At 34.2% G+C, this 23,539-nt stretch overlaps 1 protein-coding gene across 11 annotated transcripts in view; it reads right to left on the bottom strand.

Annotated features, from left to right (window-relative positions):
• Positions 1 to 2,273: 2,273 nt before the first annotated feature.
• The window catches only part of LOC121326868 (adhesion G protein-coupled receptor L2-like), a 108,613-nt gene continuing 87,347 nt past the window's right edge, over positions 2,274 to 23,539 (bottom strand). For 4 of the 11 annotated variants that reach the window (XM_041270460.1, XM_041270462.1, XM_041270461.1 and 1 more), the window contains 10 exons: positions 22,911 to 23,120; positions 21,807 to 22,027; positions 21,037 to 21,103; positions 17,483 to 17,574; positions 12,570 to 12,738; positions 9,424 to 9,552; positions 9,174 to 9,270; positions 7,621 to 7,749; positions 6,716 to 6,733; positions 2,274 to 4,271 (listed from right to left, as the gene is read on the bottom strand). In XM_041270460.1, coding sequence (XP_041126394.1) covers positions 3,517 to 4,271; positions 6,716 to 6,733; positions 7,621 to 7,749; positions 9,174 to 9,270; positions 9,424 to 9,552; positions 12,570 to 12,738; positions 17,483 to 17,574; positions 21,037 to 21,103; positions 21,807 to 22,027; positions 22,911 to 23,120 — 1,887 coding nt within the window. In that variant the 3' untranslated portion in view covers positions 2,274 to 3,516. Of the gene's footprint in view, positions 4,272 to 6,715; positions 6,734 to 7,620; positions 7,750 to 9,173; positions 9,553 to 12,569; positions 12,739 to 15,094; positions 15,122 to 15,384; positions 15,430 to 17,482; positions 17,575 to 21,036; positions 21,104 to 21,806; positions 22,028 to 22,910; positions 23,121 to 23,539 lie in introns of all 11 variants that reach the window. The other 7 variants (XM_041270464.1, XM_041270466.1, XM_041270465.1 and 4 more) reach the window with 3 other exon arrangements.

Here is a 23,539-nt window from a genome sequence, read left to right as displayed (position 1 = left end):
TAAATATGTCTGAAGTGTCATTTGTGTTTGTAGTTGTTATACATGATACATGTATGTAACACTTCATTTTACATTTATTAAGCTTTTAAAATTACAACAGAACTCCCCAACCAATGCACAATTTGTTAATAATTGTTTTGCGAATCATACATTTTCTATGGTACTGTTTGCTCATCTCCGCAATAAATAAACTCAACATGAATAGAAGTAGCCACTGAACACTTACAGTATTATAAGAAGATGTTATAATATGTGCATAGAGTCATGTGAAGGTGAGAGTGTACACATACAGTGTAAGGGCAGTCTGACAATATTAGGTATTCCATTCATGTCCGTAGTGCTGTCTTTTGAAAATAAGCCCCATGTTTCACTTTTTAACTATTAGACTAAATGTTTACATAATACTTAACTGCTATTATGACTCGTTTATTATTAATAGCGTTATAATTAAACTATGCCAAATCATGGTGTTATTTACAGTGAAGGGAAAACATGTCTTTATAAGCATTTGGGCGACACAGTATATGACACCTTCATTGTAAATAAAAAAAAAAAAAAAAAAACACAATTTGATATAATTAATGCTATTACTAATAAATGAATCACGATTATAGCAGCAGTTTCTAAGTAAAGATTTTGTCTAATAGTTAAAAAGTACAATGTGGGGCTGTCAGGTCTTGTTTTCAAAAAATATAATCATGGACATTATATACAAACCAATGGAATACCGTGTATGAATGTATGTATGTATGTATGGCTATGTGTGTGTGTGTGTGTGTGTGTTTAATAGAGAGAAAATACATGCATGTCTCCAGACATATGTGGTTTTCACGATAAAATCGCCTTAAGTTCTAGCCAAAATTGTAGATATTTATTTATAGCCTTATCTTTTCGCATATTGATTCCCCCCATTGCCTCTTTAATTTATGCATCCCTTCCTGCGATGTCATTGGCCACTGTGTTATGGGCTTAAGATTACAAATTGTTAAAACAAGTGAACAAATCTCATTCATAGCCACAAGTATATACCATTGTAAAATATTTTCATTACTACAAATACTGGGTTATCTGGGTAGTCTCTGTATTGTCGGTATCACAGCTGTGGCCTGTTAAATTGACTTAATCTTTCGTTAATTAAAACCCTCCTTTTGCTATTGCAAATTAACTCCTGATAAATGATGGCAATTAACACGAATTTGCTTTTAAATTCCCATGGAAACAAAAGAAATAGTCGAAAGAAGCACTGCTCATTAAGATATTAACATTATTTCGGAAATTGTTAGCATGATTATTTAATAACAGATAGGCATAACAACCTCTTGAAAATGCCAAAATCAATGCTATATAATGATTTGTTGATTAACACTGGAGTTACCATTTACCAACTTTTGAAAATCCTGCCCTTTCTTTTCTGAGAATACTACAAAACCTTTTTTTTTTTTTATTTAAAGGGCCACAATTGTAATTTTTTTCTTCATTTCTGGTTTTAATTCTGTAAGAAAAAAACAGTCCTAAGTGGCTTTTCATAGCATGTGATTTTATAGCTATTGTACCATTGCAAGCCATTGCTTACATTATTTTACATGAAATTAGAACTTTATACAATGTTTTTATATTGTAAAATTTAGATAACTACCATTATGTGTGTAAAGAAAAGGGTTACAACACATGCAGTTTAGCCCGAAAATCAGTTTATTTCAAACAATATGCCATTGTAGAAATGTATCATTTTTAGAATCCACGAAATATACAAAAATGTTTCTGACTCGATAATGTCTTCTGTCACTTTGCAATGAGTATGAGTTTGGAAACCTTTTAAAAATCAGATAGTAACACTTTGCATGAATGCATTGTAAGCATGAATGTGATGTTCAGTGCATGTACCTTCATCTTCCGAAATATATGCAAGGCAATGAATGAACAAAATCTAAAGCATAAGAAACTGGAAGTCAACAAAATCTTATCCGATGGTATGTTAAGCATTTTACAATAGAAATATGTGTGCATCTAGGTTATATTTATGCTGATTATGTTTCTTTAGAAAGAAAAACAAATACATTTGACCACAGCTATAAAATGAATCTATTTTACCGACATAACTAGTAGGTAACTAGTTTTATGTTATTAACAGATTATTTTAAATGAATAAAGAACTGTGTGATTTAATCTTACAATATAAAATATATTTTACTGAAGGTAATCAAATACATTTGTGACAATTTTTTTTTTTTTCATTGCAGCTATGAAATCAACATTCAATAAAACAACTAGAGTATTTGAAAAAATCTCACATTTATTTACTGTCAAACAAGTGTTAAACTTTACATCAGTTATTAGTGATGGGCTCTATTAACAGGTTTACACAAAATAATGAATGAAGCATACCAGTGCTGAAAGAATTTACACACCTTGTTAGACCTTTTTTTTTTTTTTTTTTTAAGACAGAAATAAATTAGTTTCCAAATGTAGGAATCTGAAATATGGTATCGTAATACCCATGACTTTAAAAATAAAAAAAAAAGGATGAAAACATACCGATATTGAAGAGTTTGTTTCAACTGCCGGTTGCCCATTTTCTTTTGTCAAGTATTTTACAGTAAAACAAATTACAGTATTGCCTAATTTACCCCAAATTGTGCAAGGCATGGCATTATTGGCTTCAATATGGGGCACTTCTCCCCTTAGACTAAGTTCATTTGGCAATGCAAAATTGATTTTTAAAAGGACAATATTTATAATTTATATGTAAGCAAAACACTGTTTACAAGTGGAAAAAGTGAACATGGGTTGATCTTTTTTTTTTTTCAAACATACTACAACGAACAAAGTGTAAGAAGAATAAACACATTTTATAACATATGTGCAACTTTTACACAATAGTCTTAATTTTTTAATTTTTTTGTATTTATGGTTGTCATGAATTAATTTTATTTTACACTAGCAATACAACAAAATATATTTTCTTTAGCCGTTATTCTTGAGAACAGTTCAATGTACAATTGAGAAAATATAAGGCCTGTGGCTTGATTGCTAGTGGTCATACATTCCCAATCTTCAACCTTGATGGACATTACTTGTAACTACCAAATGATCCAGGACCTTTCTATTCCGGATTTCAGAAATTCTTGTCAGGAATATCTCAAGACAGTTCAAATCACTCCACACTGGGTCCTAGCACCTGCATGTGTACATAATACAACATGGGCTATTACAAGAAATAATGCAAATGTATGTACAACCTCAGTTCAAAAACTGCTGAATTGGAATTGCCAGTTATTCTCAAATTGTTCAGCAGCAGCAGCACAGAAATACATTGTTGGTTTGTCTTTGACAATTCTTTGTATTACTATATTCTGCATATTATATAGATAGTTCATCATAAAATTTCACCAAAAAAAAAAAAAAAAAATGCAGATATTCAAATCAGACCGCAGCGTCCGTCTGTCCATAGACATAAAAGGGAAGCAGGTCTGTTCAAATTTCCTAATACCTGCATCAAGAGTTTTAAAAACACATTTAAAGACTTGTCACCAGCTGCATTTGTCCTTCTCTCACATCTCCTTCTGGGATACAGTCTTCTTTGTTAATGGGAATAATATATCCATCACTGTTACCTCTGCTGATTTGATAGTACGCCTGAAGCTGATTCCCAGGTCCGAGATTGGGCATGCTTTTGTAGTAAACATCGTCGTCGTCACTCCTCTTTGAAAGAGACAGATCTTCCTCCATGTCGGGGCTGCTCTCTGGGTATGGAGAGTCTCTTATGTTAGGCATACTAGTATAAAGGGAGTCTCTGTTTGGGGAATGCAGGGTGTCCTCAGCCTCTGCTGTTAGCTGTGAAACATAGCTGTCTGTTCCCTCGGTCTTCACTTTCTTCTGAGGGTGATACAAAAGCGAGTGAGTCCGTTGGGGGATTAGTGGGGCCTCCAGCTCTGTGTGGTGTAGCTCTAGTCCTGGGTTGTCGCTGAGCACCAAAGATGAAGCGTCTGCCACGATGGCGTCATCTTCGCTGCTGCTCCCGCCCACGGTTACTTTGGCTGAAGGAGTTCTCTCAATGTTATGGTTCTTGTTGCAGGCCCGAAGGTTATTGTGCACCAGTTCAGAAATGATCATCTTTTCAAAGGCTGCGTCGTCAAGGCTGAGTCCACAATCCATGACCTGCACGCTGTCACTGTAGTCCCCATTGCGAAGTGAGTAGCTATTGTTAAAGTTACCATTTAGCGGTAGAGTATCCATTGCACTTGCATCCCTGGCCTTGTTCAGGGAGTGTCCTGAAATTAAAAAACACAGGCGAGATTTAACTGTAGGGAAATGCCACTTCCATTCCCAAAATGAAAGTAAATAGGTAAATAAATAATATACATTTAATGTGGTTCAGGACAAAACTCTATTTTTAAATCAAATTGTATTTCAACTATAACAGTTATACAGAATTTGAAAATCCTTACGGAACCATGATATTTGTACACTGTCATTTTCATGAATACTGAGAACTGCATTCTACATTGCCAAATACAATATCATGAATGCCGAAATGAGTATTTGAAAAAAAAAAAAACTAAATAAATCCATAAGGAATGTCATTGCATGATAAAAAAAGCTGCTAAACAGTTACATCCCATAAACATCCCCCCTGAGAAATAAAAAACTGACTTTTGTCCTAAAAAACAACTAACATAATATATATATATATATATATATATATATATATATATATATATATATATATATATATATATACATACATATATATACACATACATATAAGAGAGAGAGAGAGAGCGAGATCACATTCACAAAAGTATAGGTAAATGTACAAATGTGTAGCCACAAATGGGCAAGCTACTACATAACAGAAGTTATAACAACTCCTTATCTGGAGATGACGAAAAATGAATAGGAAAAAATAAACAAATAAAAAAGAATTAAGTTATACAATGGCAGCCATCTCTCGCACTACAGGGGGCCCACAAGCACCATCGGACATCACGATAGACAGCAGGTGGAATGACAACTTTGGACAACTCACATCATGTCTGTTTGCTCAGGCTATCTGGTCTAAGAGTTGCTGATATACAAAAAAAAAACAAAAAAAACAAAACAAAAACAAGATAAAAGTGAAATGATTTATTGTAGCATGAGGACTGATCACAAAAAAAAAAATCTTAGCAACTTAGTCAGAGCAAGGGTTCAGCAAACTAAATTAACAAGCAATAACAGCTTTTTTTGTTCTGTTTTCCCCATTCAATAAATCTTTTACATTTATGTGTGTGCTATATATATATATATATATATATATATATATATATATATATATATATATGGTACTTTGTCTAGCAGCCACTGTTTCAGGCCTAAAAAGGTCAACATTTTTCTGCAGCCCTGCAGCTTACATCAGCCACAGTGACAGTACTGAATGAACCTTAGAGGCTATAAACAGCTTGGCCATGGGAACCATGGCCTGGGTCAGATGTAGACATGTTAGGAGTTTCTGGAAGCACAGGTCACAGAAATTAAGTCAAAGAATGCATATTAGTCATGGAATGGGAGGAAGGTATCAGCTGGCGCTGACATCTATTTACCACTGAAAGAATGATAGATTGCGCAGAACCTGCTGGAGATATGAAAGGGAGATTAAGAAAAATGGGCATTTAATGGTGACATGCTGTTATTGAGATAAGTCCTCTTTTGTAGACACACAAACATGTAAAATAGGCATCACAGTGTGTATTAGGCAAAGAAAAAAGAAAAAAAAGATTATGAACAGTTGGTGATGTAGAGATTGCTATATTTGTTTATGCATTAAAAAATATAAAGAAAACATTTTCAGATAGACAGTCAGGTATGACTGGAGAAAGGATGGAGTAATGTGACTGGAATGAAAACTGACCACTGTAAGGCTGCTGCAATATATGCAAGGCTTTTAGGGATTGCACTCGGAAGCTACTGAAAAAGCACTGCATCAGTTTCAGTTTTGACTTATCTGTGAGACAGCTAAAGCTACAGTTTATTATAGAAAAAGAAACAAAAGAAAAAGCAGAAACAAACTGTCAACCATAAACAGATTCTCAGAGAAAGCAAGTATAAAATGCAGATGTATTGGTCAAGTACTGAACTAAGACTGCAGGTTTCGGGAAAACATACAGTGCATTTTCTGTTATGAATTATTAAGGAATGGTGTTTTTTTCATTTTAAAGGTATGCTTTATATTCTTCCTTGCAAGAATACCAAAGAAAGGAGTCAACATAATTGCAAATACAATCTAATAAATGTAGTTGATATATATGTAAAGCTTCTATATTACGCTGCAGCTTTATGCAGTCGTACAATTCTTTAGGTATGTGTCTTGATGAGCCACCCCTATGTTGATGTGCCTCTTGCAAATGGAATCAGAGACTTTCTTCAGCCTTTAGATAAAATGGAGTCAATGGAAGCACCATGTTAGTCACCCCTTTCAAAACTGTTTTGTTTTTTATACAGCAGAAGAAATTGCACTGCATGCTAGATTATCTCAATTTAAATTTGGGCTAAAATACATTTTGAAAACCAATTGAATGGTTTGGATTGGGGAAAGGAATGTGTGTATTATCAAATATAAAATTGTGAACCACTTGCCCACTGAGTCTACTGCATGATGTTTGCTTGTGCCTTTTTTTAGTAATCATGCTGAAAAAAAATTACATTTGATAGGCAAAGTTAAGTTTTACTCCCATACTTGTCTCTCTGTAGGTCACTAGAGGAAAGCGTAAGGAAAAAGCAAGAAATAAGATAAAGACAATACAATATTGAAACAGTTAAAAAAAAAAAAAAAAAAAAAAAAAAAAGTTTGTTTTTGCCTAGATCTGTTCCAAAATCACAAATTAATTCATTTTAACTTATAATTACAAATGAATTATTTAATAAAACAAATATAAGATGGAAGCTGATCAATTGGGAGGCAAAATACTTTTAATGTCCTAGAATTACTTATTTTAGAACACCTACTTTTGATGGGATCAGTGTACGTCTACATAATATTAAATATGAAGTGCACAAGAGGGCTTGATCTGCTGTTTTTGTACTTCAAGTAGCTATTGAAAGTGCTTTCAGTTTCTTTGTGCTGTGGTCTTATAGTACCTAATACAAGAAAACATGCCCCTCAGGAACTGTACAGGAAAGATGTATATCAGATAACCTATGATACTATTTAAAATGTGTTTTAAATCGCGGCAGAACAAATAATGGAAGCACTATTTTCAGGACTAAAACTGCTTTTACAATACAGCTTTCAACAATATTATCAAGAATAAAGTGAAGTATCTCTTTTCCAAATGTAATATCAAAACGTCCTTAATTTCTGTCACAGAAAAAAAATAGACAGTAAATACACCAGCTCAGACTTTACGTCATCATTTTAGACCAATAAACTCATTACATTACAAGGATTCTTGTAAACCATGTGTCTAAATCGTAGTAATGACAGAAGGGTCAATTCTAAACCATTACAATGGCCATTGAAATGAAATTATATAGCTATGGTAAATGATACCACGACTTTCATATCTTGACAGTATGATGAGGCCTTTGCACATGTGAACATTTTGTTTTCTTTTTTTCTTTTAAAGTAGTAAGTAAGCACACCTGGTGAGTTAAAGACGGGAGCTGAAGGGGCATTACAAACAATCTTTTCAGCAAGTAAGGTGTTATAAGGGTTGTTAGTGCCGTGAGGTCGAAGAAGAGGGTTTGTTAGTAGGTAATTGCCCGTCATCCCTAAAGCAATGAGAGACAGAAAAAGAGATATCAGTTTTCTACATCTATACCTAAAGTCTTAATCATATTCTGTACATGCAGTTTTAGGAGCAGGTTAAAAAAGCCCATTTCAAATTTGCCAGAGTAGCTAAGATTATATTTGTACATTTAACAGAAGTCAGAGAAGATCATTAGAGTTTCATTGATTCAGAGGTGTAGAACGGATCTCTTTATGTAAACATCTGCTGAGCATGACATTTCCTAATTCATATAAAATTGCTGTTAAACTAAATTAGCAATTATAAACCCAAAAGTTAAATTTGCAAGACAAAACAAGACAGAAAAGAGCAAGGTTCTTGAGGTTTGTTAAGAAATGTAAACACTGTCATATTTAGGTTGAAATCAGTTACAAAAAGATGAAACAAATACAGTATTTAGAATTATATAGGGTTATGAAAAAGGGAATCTGAACTAAATATGAAAAAGTATGTCAGACATCTCTACTTCTAAAGACACTACTCATGGTATTTTGAGACTTATGTGACATTAAGTGGAATAGTAATGGTATTTAAAGCCAGGATACAATGATATAGGTCAGCCAAAGCAACGTGCATTCCGAAACAGCCTGCCAGGGTCTTGCATTAATGCCAATCAAAAAAAGACAAGGGGATATATGGTACAAGTCCATGTGCTCAAAAACATCAGACAATTGAAAAAAATATGCTTCCACAGTTTACTAGCTAAAGATCCTGTTTTCATTTAACTGCATTTTAATTTGTTTTTAGTACCCAGCCATTTCAAACAAATCAACCTATCTGTTTAAATTCAGCCTTCAATACTGTTGCCAGCATGTGCCACTTCTCTGCTAAATGCTAGTCCCTGGGTCTTTACTCAGATATTGCTGTTTTGACTCCCTATAGAACATAAAGCAATTGTTGAAGTGCTCCAATGTTGTATTCTGTTAAATTCCAATTGCAGTTATCCAGTAGCTGATGATATCAGCTGGTGTAAGAATCAATGAAATTAAACCCAGATGAAACACCTATTCAAACACGGTGCACCATATCACTTGGTATGAATTGGTTCTGCAGCAAACCAATATAGAAAAACATACACAAACTTAACACATGCCTTAATGTTTGTTATTTTAAAAGTACACCATTGTCGTGTAAGCTGAATAACATATTCCAGACGGTTAAGGTGAATGAAAGTTTAACATCATCTACTCCAACATCATATTTATTCTCAAGTTAAACAATATATGAAATCATTTTAAAAAACAATTCCTATAAATAGAAGTCTCTTTGCATCCCTTGCAAGCTGACTGATGTACCCTTTCAAGGCTTTGAAATTGAAGTTGACCTTAAAGTTTTTTACTTGCTTTAAGGGTTCATGGATAGACTTACAGATACTTGAAACAGAAATGTAAAAAGTTATAAACTGACCTTGGTTAAGGGTTGAAGTGCTGTTGATGTCACCCGTGATAAAAGAAGACTCTGATTGTTTTCTAACAGTGTCATTCCACATCCTCCTAATTCGGCTCTGTTCATGAAACAGAATATTTAACAGGACATCCATTAACTTTCTTGGTGATTTTGTACAAACAGTATGTGTCTGCAGATTGTTTACATTGGTCTCAACATGCCTTCCTGTAAAGAAATAGAATTTTAAAAAAAGCCTGTCAATTTTCTTTACCTGAGTGCCAGAGGAATAACGAGCACTAGTCCTTGTTGTCGATGCCTTCACTGCGCTGTGCGAGTTCTCGGTTGGTAGTCCACCACAACAGTACGTGTGTCGGAAACATCTGCTGTACTCTTTACGAACCTACAGGTAAATAATATGTGGAAATTAGTATCTGAGCTTTCATCTTAACAATGTATCAGCCCTCCCATGAGAAAACACCATGCACTGCATAGAAAATGAACTGTGTTTAAAGCATTCCCAGTTTGCAGATTTCAGCAATATACTGTCTATGTTAAAGAGCTGATGATCAGTGTATGAACAGTAGATGAAACAAAGCTCTCTCTATCTTATAGCTGAACCCACGAGAATCCCGAGTTGCTCTGAATAAGGAGTTATTGCAATCAGGTGTCTATACTTGCAGGTGGTGAAGGCAGCAAACTGGGGATTCTTTGTATTACAATGATATGTTTGTACTGGAAGTATATGCTTTCACAGCAGCATTTTTATGAATATATTGGGGAAATCTGTGAAGATTGTTTGTCAGTGGAATGCAGATGTAAAGGGCTGTAGAGCAGGTTGTATTGGACTGTTTGTTTTCTTGTTGTGGTACTGATATTGTTTCGTACATGATGAGACAGTCTGTTTAGTTTAACAATACCTGCTGCTGCTTTTATTTACCAAACAGAGGTGTGAATACTGGATGTAAACCTTTGATTTGCACAATGACAGCTAACTCAATGCAGATTCCGATATGGTGGCTGATCAGCTTAATTCATTTTAGTATTTAGCCTAAATTAGCTCATGAAATTCATGCCCTAGGGTATCTAGTCAACAGTACTACTGGCAGACATTTACAGTGCTAATAAGGACCAAGCTTCCCACAATTCGTAACATTAACAGCTGGCAGTGTGGGGCAGGCAGGAGGAGACCTGCGACTGGATTCAGGTTTTTTAATATATTATTATTATTATTATTATTATTATTATTATTATTATTATTATTATTATTATTATTAATTGCTAGGCAGTTCTTTATTATTCTTACATGTACTTAACATGCATGTGAGATCTCTTTTTTAGCTCAACAATGGGCCTGTGTGAACAGGAGAGAAGGAATCTCAGCTGAAAATCTACCTCCCGACCAGGAGGGGCGCTAAGTAAGGTTGGTCGTATACCTTCACAGGAAACTGGAAGTCAGCCATCTTGGTAAAATTAAAGTAATGCAGTTTTAAGTACTATAGTATGGGACAAGAAAAAAAAAAAAAAAAAAAAAACTGTGATCACAGAAATCTAGTTGTCAAGAAAACTACTGTAATAAAATCAGGATTACTTAAGCATGTCATCCAAAATGTCATTCAATCAAAATATTATTTTATCTAAATAAAACATTTCAAAGTTAGTTTGTCTTTTGTACCTATAGTAGAAAGAAACACTATCTTGCCACACTGCACATCCCATCATCATTATCTCTAAATTACAGCTCCTTCAAAAATGATGAAAGTAACAGCCCTGTTATCATGCCACAATTGAAAATGTAATGCTCTTTGCTTTTACTGTCCCATTTCTGAGTTCAATTTAGTGACCACCTTGTAATAACAGAATAAAGAACAGACTGCATGTATTCAGGAACAGATTGGATGGTTTTCAGGGAACAGCAATTTAACTTGTACCTTAAAAAGCAGATTCTGTATTATCTGTAGTATTTATTATCTCTTCTTTCGCTGACTCAACTCAATATAAAAAACAGTACAACTAAAAAGGTGTTTCACTGTGCTTTACTTTATCATGCAGATAAGCTAATTGACACAGTCGACTCTCCAAAGGGGGAGCAGCAAAATGCAACGATCAAGACAATCATTTGACTAATGATTTCAGAACATTCTAAAGATGACTGATTTTGTACCCAACTGAACTATATGTTAATATGTTTATTATTTGTAGGGCTTGAATTTTTCGGTTTTAACCGATAATAGCCCAAAAAAATCACCCCCGAAGATCTATTTTGAAAATTTTGTTTTTATTCTTTTAAACCGATAAACCTTGGTTTCGGCAATATATATTTAATAATGTCAATCATTCACTACTCGTTCTACATAAAGAAAACGTCTTTCAGAAGGCGGGCAGTGTACAAAGACATTGCTACTGACCAATCGACAATTTTTGTGGGCCTTTGTAATAGAATACACTTGTTTGAGTGACTTTTTTTAATGAATGCATTTTTTGTAAACTACAGAAACTGCAGTACAAATGAGGGACAAAGTGGAAAGGAACATGTGAACACAGAACAAGAAATACAATAGAATATTACCAGGGCTTGATACATTACACTGAATAAAACAACTTGTAGCTGTTAAAAAGTTGTAAGATTATTTTTGTTATTGTTTAGGACCAATACATTCAGGACCAGTAATTATTTTAATGTTAGGTTAACATTTAAATTTACAAATTTTCTGTGTAAAATATTAAAAATGAATAAAACAACATCAGTATTACAATTAATAAAATAATTGTAATAAATAAAAATACTTACTTTTAAAAGGCTAATAAGTCAATTGATAATAAGAAACTGAAAATGGATGCATTTGAATGTTATTTATTTTTAACAACTGAAAATTTTTTCTGATTTTGCCAAACAATAAAAACTGGGGAAAAAAACACCCCCCGAACTCAACAAAAAATAAACCCCCAAAAATTCAAGGACTAATTATGTTACATTGTATGAATTCCAGTGAGACCTTTTTTTTTGCCCAACTCCAGAGGGTGAATATAATTTTATTTAGTATTTAATTTATAGAGTGATTCTTCTTATAAAAATCTATGAAGAGACCTGAATAATGACCCCCTGTTGTGACTGTAAATGCATGGGTTCTATTTCTAGTTCCATGAATAAAGAACTTTAATTTGAACTGGATTAGGTGTTCCAAGTTTCCTGCTGTTTCTTTCAATATTTCACAGCTGGTTTCGTCATTTGAGGTGTCCCAGGGGAACATTTACACGAGTGACTCCCTACTATTATTGCACAACTTTTTCTGGAGTGAAATATGTATGTATTTAATTTTATACCAGAGCTTTATTAAGAGATTCACTGAACACAAGTTACTAAGTAATGTCATTAAATTGCATATCAGATATAAACGCGCATTCTTTTGCAGTACTTACTTTCTTCTGGAGGATACAGAGGAACAGTAAGAGAAACATCCCCTGAAATGCATTGAATATTGTAAAGAGGTAAGCCATCACAACAGTGGACTCATTGATATACAGCAACCCAAATGACCAGGTCAATCCAAGAAGGCAAATAAGGCCAAAAGCACCAAGGGCCCAGGATCTGAAAGAGTCAAACAGGAAACAAAATAAATTTGAATTGCAAAAATGCAAACATTCAGAACATGCAACACATAGGATTATGTCAAAACAGTTTACCTGTATGAAGTTAAAGTGCTGCAAGTAAAATGTTGATAAATTGTAAACTATAAGGTCACATTGTATGCAGTAAAAAATACACCATAGGTCATTAGGGGTGTGCAATTCATATTGCCCGATGCCCGACGCCCAGGCCAACAAGATTGGTGTGACGGATAATAAGTTTTGCTGTTATACTTTACAAATAGTTTTTATTTATGTATTTGTCCTATATTTGTTCTGTTGCAAGAAAGACACTCCAGGTATATTTGTAAGTTTCTGAAAACTTAAATGCAGAAGTCTAGCACCAAAGCACAAATATTTTTCAAAGTGTTTACATCCCACTCCTTTTACTTCTGATTGGCTAGCTGTAGAAGAAACTGATCTTCTATTGATTACAAAGAAACCAATAAATGGCTGGTGTTATTTATGTTTTTTGTAAATTAGCAAGTAAGTGGGACTGCTTTCTTAATACATGAACATGACATTTAATGCTGCAATCTAGCAAAGTAAAAAAAAAAACACCATAGTGGCTAAGGTATTAGCGGATTAGAAACAATCATGTTGTGTAATTTATAACACTTCATGGTCAATTTACTTCTTGGGATCTAAAGTTTACTGTTTAGAAGCATTACAGAACAAACTTTCTGTGGCAAAAAATGTATTGCTTTACTTTTTCTTTCGATTTTAGTGTTGCTAACCTAGTTTGCTATTTTCTATGTTTACATTTTTTTTTTATTTAAACGTTAACGTTAAATGTTTAATATATATATATATATATATATATATATATATATATATATATATATATATATATATATATATATATATATATACACTATAAGCGATATTAGTTATTTATTGGACATGCACAATCCATCAATTTGTGAAACTATTAAAACATGAAGATTGACAAATATCAATATAATTTATAGAAATGATATAATGAACCTTATATATGATTATATATATAATATATATAATATATATATATAGATATAATAAAATTATAAATTAGAGATTGCTAATTTATAAATAAAAAAAATTTAAAAAGATTTAAAATTGCAAACTAGGTTAGCTCTAACTTTTAAATATAAAAAAAATGTAAATATATATATATATATATATATATATATATATATATATATATATATATATATATATATATATATATATATATATATATTAATAACACTGTAAATCTCATGGCAATGTGTATATGTATTAATCAATTTCTGTTTAAAATTCCATCAGGGTATGAAACCAGAATCAACCTACTGCAGCAGTGTTCCAGTTAGCCATCATGGGGCAAAATGTTAGATGAGGAAAAATAGCTGTAAAATACACTGTTTAAAAAAAAAAAGTATATAACATAAATAAACAAAGGAAAAATATATTTTCTCTTTGTAGAATTTGATGGTCTACTGTAAATATTGTGTGCATTTTGGTAGAAAAACTATAAAAAATGCAGAGAAACTTGACAGGTTTAGAAATCTGGGATCAGCAGTTACAAAACAAAACTGAAAAATCACAATTCCACAAAGCAGCAGTCATAGTTGTCAATGACTGTATCTGTGATGCCACAAACTAAAACACCTGGACATCAGGAGTTGGATTCAGCTTGTAGAGAAAGTGGGAAAAAAAACAGGCAGAAGCTATTTTGATATCTGAATAATTCTGAAGTATTGCTTATTATAGTTGTAATCTTAGTATGTTCATTAAATGTCAAGCTACTAGGCTGGATCCGCCCTGTTAATCACTAATTGATTGAGTATGTTCACTGTTAAATAAAACCAAAATCCTACAGGTTGTATTCTACTTTTTTGTGTGTGTTTTGTGCGACGGGTAGGGGGCAAGTAGATTTTTAAGAAGGACAAGTAGATTTTTCTAGCATTTTGTCCCTTGGACAACAAGTTTTTTTTTCAAAAATTGCACACCCCTGGGTCGTTTTTAATCATTTTAGCTCACAGCCAATTATACTCATTGTTTGTTTGAGGGATAATCAAGGTGAGAGAAACTAAATAAATATGGAAAAGTTACAGACGAGGGAAGAACGCAAAAGATGTCTGAAGGAGATGCAGGCCTCCAGAAACCCTTTAGGATTACTTTGCACAACAATACATTAGGGTGGCTACAAACAGCTGAGATGCTGACACATGACAAATAATGATGAACTGTCAAACTTATAAAATTGTTATAAACAACAGGAAAAGAAGAATGGAAGGGAGAGGGGGCAGGAGTAATTGTGCTCAAAACATTCCAGATCTTGCTATTGATCTTACTTGATTAATGGTTTATTATCTTCATAGCTAGAAAGCATGACAAGCAGGAAAGAGAAACAGAAATTAGACCATTGGGATAGAAGAGTACATGTGTCAGTATTTTAGTAAATGCAAATTAAGACAGCTTTTGAAATTAAGGTTTGAAAAAAAAAAAATGTTCCTCTTTTTTTTGCAAAAAAAAATAAAAAATTTTAATGGCTTGTGAAATTGTACCTAATTGTTGATGAAACACTGCAAGAAATAATAGAATTTGTGAGTTGAATAAGTTTTAATGGACAGTTCAAGCTTACCCTGGTAAGTCTGTATTATAGTAGCCGTCACAAACACGGTAATTACTGGTGTAGATGAGAAGATAGGAAAAGGGAAAGAAGAGGAAAGAGATGCGATAGATTATCTCTCTTGTCATGCAACATGCGATGAAGCTGGTGTTAGGCTAGGCAACACATTTTTAAATATAGTTCAGAAAGGTTTGTTTCTTAATTATTTGCCATCTTGAAAACAAACAGGAATATTTTTTTGTATTCATTTTTTTGATTACAGATTATTTTCACCTAATTTAAATTAGGTGAAATTAAATTTCACCTAATTTTTTTATTTGGTGAAAAACTATTTTAAAAATAAACAAATAAATCAACAACAGTTTTGGATGTATTGATTGTTGTTGTTATTGTTGTTTGTCTTTAAGTGCCCAGTCCCAATTAAACTGCACTTCCCCCCGCAATGGGCAATGGCCGTTGACTTAGGGCTCAAACTTAATTTGAATAATAGAATAATACAACAGCACACAGTATCATGGTGCAGTGATCTGTAACTAAGGCCCTGTCCACACTACATAACCAATCTCGAGACCCCTACTCAAAAAAAGTAATTGATTAGTCCAGCTCAAAGCGTCCACACTAAAGTACATGTTTCATGTTTAGTCAGGCTTAATGCGTACAAACACTATTAAAATAGTCCAGTTACAGTTACTAGCAGCACAGTGCACTGTGGGACTTAATATGACAATATCCCATCATGCACTGGATTTTATGTATACAAACCAGCAAATACGGAGTCTGTGCCCACGGAAGACATAGCGCTTCTTAACATGAACATTATGGCTTTGTTTCTTAAAAACACAAGGCACATTTTATCATGATGTGTGCTTTTTGTTTTGAACTCTGAAGTTCTCCTTGACCGATTTCATCGCTCATATAGCTCCATGATCCAACAATTTACAACAAGCCTCAGAAATTGTATACTGTACAGCAGTACTGATAGTCATTCTCAACTTCTTCAGGCAGTTGTTCTGTACTGTATTTGCAATGTCCATGCGCCAAAACATATCAGAAAGCATTTTGGGATATTGGAGGATACACAAAAACTATAGTTTGGTATTACAGCGTCCATGCATCTGACAAACCGCACTACCTGATGCGATCTAATTTAGAACTGGATTCGTGATTACCCCCTGAGGTGGTCTCGAGTCTGGTTCTCGAGTACGGTATTAAATGCTGCATAGTGTAGACACTAACCGTATTTAGCACTTTTTAAAGTATATTAGCCGGTTTAAAGGCAACTAATATGGTTTAACACTAGATCCACTGCGGTTATACTCATAACAAAAACTGCCACCGGCAGTCATTATGACTGTTGCATTTTAAACAACATCGATAAAATGAAAGACAAACTATTGGATACAACTCAAAAGTTTTATTCACACACATCTGCACAGCCAAAACACTGTATTTAAATGAAACACTAAAGGGTTTATTTTCTAACTTTCAATATATAAAGCACGACTTCAGAAAATGAAAAACTATAATAAAATAAACATTTCAAAAGAAACTAATGTGCCAGCAGTTATAAACAGGTATATGTACATACAAAATTGTAAAAACGAAAGTCGTGTTCTCTTGCGTGTGTGTCACTCGGTTCAGCACAGATTGAGCTGCTGCAGCCTGCTGCTTTGCAGTTTTGTGATCGAAATGTAGAATCTGTAATATGTACAAGACCTGAGCCCTTAGTTAACTCAACAGAAGGGGCTGTGTTGCAAAGCGACGTGGAACTAAAGCACTTAGGATAAGGCAAACATTTGCTCAATTAGCCAGAAAAAAAACAAACAAAATGCTACCGCTCCAAAGAGAACTGGGATACAAAAAAAAATCAAAAAGTAAGTACGTTTCAGTAGAGGCATTTTAGAGACAAATTTGTGGATGTTCAATCCTTAATGTATTCAAGTAATCTTTTTTTTTTTCTTTTATACCTAGAATCTGTGACCTTACACAAAAGTTTGTTTAGTTTTTTTAATTGGCATTAGCAGTTGCTAGGCGCCCATGCCATTAACTATCCATGGCCAATAATCTTCAATCAGTGGCGCAATCAGGAAATCTCAAAGTCCTCACTTACTTAATATTTTCCAACCTGCTGGAGTCTGGTTTCAAGGATGTAGAGTGCTTCACCATTTTATACATTGTAATAACCAGGAAGATAAGATTTAGCTGTCAAAACAGAAAAGGGCAACATTAGTATAGAAAAAATAGACACAAACAGATCACAACTGGGATCAACACAGAGGGACGAAAGTAGTTCTTCTTCTCTGAAAGCTGAAGCAGACTGACGCCAAGCTCGGTGACATTCAATATCAATAACAGTATGAGGATGCATTTAAAACCAACAAAAGACAACTGATGTATGACTTCTGAAGTCAAGCAATGAAACACTTGAAATTGGAGATCCTGGAATTGTGAAACAATAAAGACAAGGCTGGGTTTCGGAATAAGAATAGCGTTGAAAAAACTAGATAAAGCGTCCAGGAATTCGAAATATTTCTTTCACACGGTCCGACTGGCACTTTTCCTTTGGGAACCAGAGGGGCTTTGCATCAATTTGGCTTCCTTGTTTTACTACCACATTAAATCTTCCAAAAGCAAACTGTGGCTATGAAGTTCAGACAAGGTTACAGCTTGCTGCATTTGAGGGCATTTATTTGGCTCTAAAAATCAATACAATGATTTAAAGATATACAAGGTAGCTAGATGAAAGGTGACTGCTGGGCACTTCTGTACATAATTTACTCAGCAACTGCTTATTCTGAAATGCAAACAATTACTGTGAAAACCCCTTACAATTATATAGGCTGCTGTATATAAACCAGGGCGAGCATAATATAAAAGCGTCTAGAGCAGACTGCAGTCTTGATAAAGACTTTATATGATGTTGACTTAAAGTAGCTATGACAACAGAATGCAAGGCATTCTGTGACCATTTTGCTAAGTAGTATGATAAAATGACACTGCAGACTCCTGTTGACCATGCATATTCAGGAAGCTATGCTGTTTAAAAGAGGATCATTGATTGCACTGATTGGTATTGTACAGGTAATCAGAATAGTCACAACAGGCTGTAATCATAAATAATAATAATAATAATAATAATACAGATTTTTACATGGCAAAAAATACACATTTTGCCAATTTCAATTTTCAAAATTTAATATAGCTTTTTTTTTTTCTCAAACACACACATAATAATAATAATAATAATAATAATAATAATAATAATAATAATAATAATAATATTAAACCTCCTGATTGGAGTTCCTATACTATGAATTGACATAGACATTAATACAATTCTTGATTGCCGACACCACATTATAAACTGCGGGCTAATCAATATCACCCCTTTACCGTAACGATTGAGTGTTACTGTAGAATAAGATCACTGGAAAAAAGGGACCAGGGGGTTTTAGATCATATATTACTGTGGTGCAGAGTTTGTTTCCAAGCCATCAGTCGACTCATCTTTATCATGTGCATTTGAGTTTATGGCTTGAAATGCATTTCACTCAGCCCACAGTGCAGACATTGATATGATGAGACAGAAGAAGTGAAACACTACACTAAAGTAACCTATCTGAACTGCACATTTTCCAAACCCCTCTTGGCCTCCTTAGAGCTTTAGTTACCTTGCGAAAGCAGCTCTAAAGCTGCATTTGTTTCTCCAAGTCTTTGCTCTTAGCCATGCAGAAACCCTTTTCTCCCTGGGACTGCCAGGCAGAGCAATACTCTCCAAAGAAGGGTTTCGAGCAAGTGTGTCAGTTGAACTTTAAATGAACTGAATTAAATATTTAAGGTGCAGATGGAGCTGTCCAAATGATAAGAACTGCTCCTGACGTGTCATGATCCAAGCTTTCATTAAAGTATTTCAGGCATACTAATGGTTTCCCACCATTCATTACTTACATGTTCCTCTTCATGGAGATAATAACCCTGGTGCCCAGAGGCATGACACTCTATCTGTTTGTGCTAAAACTGGAAATATTTGGCTTTTTTTAAACAAAGTAGCATTTTTTTATTTGCGACACAGGCCACCTTTGGGAGTAGCCAAAGCTCAACATGGGATGTATGTTAGTTTTAGGGGAAAAAATGATACATGTGGGTAACATGGACAAGATCATGTGCTGAAGAATTTAGTTCACAACATAGGTTATTCCATTTGATACTCAACCTTGGTTCTAATGTCCTTATTCAATCTCTTTGAGCTACTAACTTATGCTATTATGGGTTTACATTTATTATTTGCTTCACTTTACAAGTAGCCTATATAAACACATGTATAGATTCTACAAACTGTATAACCTGGCAAACTAAGTCAACTATTGCAACACTAATAAATGAAGACATATGGGTGGCATTATGTGGGCACAGTAACTAAGCATATACCGAAACTATTGACCCCTTCCATTTACTGAACTGATGTTGTTATGTCAAAAAGTACTGCTGTCCAAGCAAGTTTAAATAACCCGATGGCACACAGCTAGTGAAGATTAATTAATGTTCACACCAGTCAAAAAGGTTGAAAGAGGTTACTGTATTTTTGGTAACAACCACAACAGATTTAATGGATACACTGCTGAGCAAATATTACCCTTGCCTCTCCTATTTCGTACATGATATTGTTTGTAACAGCTATGTTTCTGTCTGTTGGGAAGACTAGAGGGCAAAGCAATATATGGTAGCAGAATTACTCTCCAGATCCTGTCCAATGATTGCAACCTGCCATTTCATTTTTTTTAAGGAGTGCAACTCCCCAAGGACCTTTAGTTCTAAGTCTAACTGATTTAGTTGAGAATAATAATGTCACAACCAGTAAATAATTGTGCACTCTGTCAGAACATAGTCAATATGATATAAAGAATGCCCTTCACCTATATCCTCCCTGACCAGGTGTACAGTTGAAACAAATGCTTTGAAAACCATGTGTAAAACCACCACACAGATAATTAAAAGCAGTTCTCTACTGACAATTGTTTCGACACAACATTTTAAGATAATTCCTGTGAAATATAAATTACATGTTCTAGACAGAGTCTTTGTTACATAGATTTAGCAAGCAATGGTTACATGTAAATGTTGTATTTATAACAGTCTTATAGTGTAATTTACTGTACATAATCAAAACAGTGTCATTAAAAAACCTTTGGGGGAAATCACGTAACCAACAAAAAAAACTTTTGAATCACATTTAATTTTATCCATTGGGAAAAGGCTGTGGAATTCTGTAATGTAGATCTTTGATAATGGGGAGATTTGAGCTTTATTTTTCTTTTGTTTCTTTAATTCCGCAAGACCATTGTGTAGAGTTTTTTGCACAAGCTATTTAGGACATATTTGCGCACATACAGGCATTGACAATATTTCCTAAGATTCATTACAGCACTCCACCATTGTGGAATATTTGAATAATCAGACAAATAACAAGGAAACATCACTTAACACTTCATACAGTGAATTCCTGAATGTATTCCATCTGTCCTTGTTTTCCTGAAACCTCCTTTCCTTTAAATCTGTTCTGGCACATGCCGTCATCTGCAAACCCTGAGAACATTATTGCCTTGTGGTTGTTCACATTCAATAATATACTAAAAATATATTAAAGAAATAGGAAATAAATCTCACCATAATCATACAAGTGCAAGGTCCTATAAAACTCCAAACAAAGTGTGTATTCAACCTTAGCCAGCAGCTGTGAATTAAAAAAAAAAGAAAGAATACACAATCAGTTAATCATAGGAGTAACAAAAACATATCTGGAAGAAATATCCACACTCAAACTAGGGTCTTGCATTAGTGATGACATCGGTGCTATTTTGAGGTGCATTAAAACAAATCCAACAAGCTGAACTCATTTTAAAAGTTCAAGCAATTGCTATAAGTAATCAAGCTTATTGACGTGTAACCACTAGCGTGTACATTTGACGGAAAGGACAAAAAAAACTGTTTTAATGGACAAAGGCTTAACCCAAGCAGTATTAATAATCTGTGTAAAAGCTTTTATAGAATCCTGCGCTGCTTTCTTTGGAAATGCATTTACAAATATTAGGTTGCTAGAGGGTCTTTCAAGAACGACATTAATGAAGCATTAGCTCAAACCACGAAGTGTGTCGGTATTTTGAGAACAAACTTAATATGAATTTGAGGGAAAAGCTCTCGATGTTATTCACTTTTCAGTTAGTTTCAGGTCTGGTTGGCAGATGATGATCAATAACTGTCATTGTGAAAACTATTACGAGTCTAGACAATAACAGATGTCCCAGCATTGGCTTCCTATTTTTGTTTTATAGAGGCTTTTAGTGGCTTATTCCACTACCAATAGTTATACTTAGTGCTAATAAAGCTTTAACAAAATCCTTACATAAAGAAATGCAAGAACGCTCAGAATTACTTACTATTTCTCTGTTCCATAGCCATTATAGTCGACAGCTGCAGCTACACCCACCACAATGGCTGGAATGAGGTAGCCAGAAAAGTAATAGTACTTTTTCCGAGAGTATTCACTTTCGAAAACCTCGATCAACATTAGATAGAGCTGAACCCCTTCCAGGCACATCCAAGCAATAGCGGCAAGGAAGAAAAAGTGCAAAAGGCCTGCAATTATTGAACAGCCAATCTGAAAGAAGGGAAAAAATTTATATGTAAAAACAAAATAACAATTCCAAGTTTTAATACAACCAAGTCTTGTACATGTGCAATGGCACAGGGACATTTTCTGAGATGGATAAAACCGGAAGACTAGCAAGAAACAACTTTGTTCCCAGACGGAATAGTTAAATTATTACTCTGAGTAGCTTCTTACTAGTTTTCTACCATGACAGTGGTTTTAGTGCTCTAAGAAATGCTGCCTTTCCTGTAAAATGAGGCCTTTTTATATAATTTTTATAATAAAAATTGTTGCAACTGCTTCAGAACAACAAGATGTTAGATATGATATGTGTGTTCTGTCAGCACAGCACTTCACAGAATACTCTTTCAATAGGAAGAACAATCACCTTAAATCTGACACTTTGAACCTTACCACAGGCAGATCTGTCCCTGTTGTATAAAGCCTTGTCATTGTAAGGAAATGACGAACAAAGAGTCCCGGGGTTAGTCTTTTTGCCTCTGTTTTGATTTACATACTGACAATCATAAGCTTGAGTTTTTACGCAAAAGCCAAGTATAACGTCTAAGCAGAGCATAATAAAAGGATGACATCTTTCTACGTATATAAGTGTACAGAACTGATTACTCACATGAAAAAAATATCTGACATCCTTGGAAAAAAAAATAGCCAAATCTATTTTGTATAAAGGTGACTCCAAAATGTGTTGACAGCATGTCTGCCTATCTTTTAATCTTTAATAATCCTCTGGCCTTAACCTTGCTGTGTCAATGTAATACACACAGAGGTTGATGGCAGTGTCATGTTTAAACTCACATCCATTTCAGATTAAGTCATTTTAGAAGAACAGGGAAACAGATCACAAAATCAATACCTAAGATCTTGGGCTTACCTTAGGTTCTGTCATATCGATGCCAATTAGGAAAATGAACTCGGCAATGAAGAGATTGATGCAGAGGTTTTTGTGGATGGTGTTCCGATCGCTCTGCAGGCCACGGAAGAAGCAGAACGTAAAGATGCAGATGGCCAAGCAAATGAGCGAGACAACAATCCCCACCTTGGTGATGACATCGAGAAGTAACTCGTGCACTCCATCTGTGTGCTGAAAATAAAGAATGCGGCAAATTAATAAGCCTGTTTATCAATACAAATAGAGGAACAAGGATGCTCCCATACATCATTCCAGCAGGTAGTGGCTGCAAAATTACTGTTCTATTTTATAGATGACACACAGAAATAAATGCTCAATGGCCATCAATCACTGGCTAAGCCCATTAGTAGAGCATGATTAATGTCTATAAGCAGGGCCAGGCCTGTACATACCCTGCCTGAATTTTAAGCTAGACTGTGGTTTAGGTTTGAGAAATATTAATCTTCTTTTTTTCACTCCCTGTCAAACTTGTTTAAAAGGAAATTGTAGGGCTGCTCTTGACAACTGTACTGCAAGGTTTAATAATGGAGGCTGATTGTGGTGTCTATTTTTTTTCACTCAAGAGGAGCGAGACATTTCTACATGTGTGC

The sequence above is a fragment of the Polyodon spathula genome, chromosome 14 (assembly GCF_017654505.1).
Source record: "Polyodon spathula isolate WHYD16114869_AA chromosome 14, ASM1765450v1, whole genome shotgun sequence".
In the NCBI taxonomy this organism is placed as follows: domain Eukaryota; kingdom Metazoa; phylum Chordata; class Actinopteri; order Acipenseriformes; family Polyodontidae; genus Polyodon; species Polyodon spathula.
Note: the sequence above shows the minus strand (reverse complement) of the source record. Positions and strands in the feature narration are given on the sequence as shown.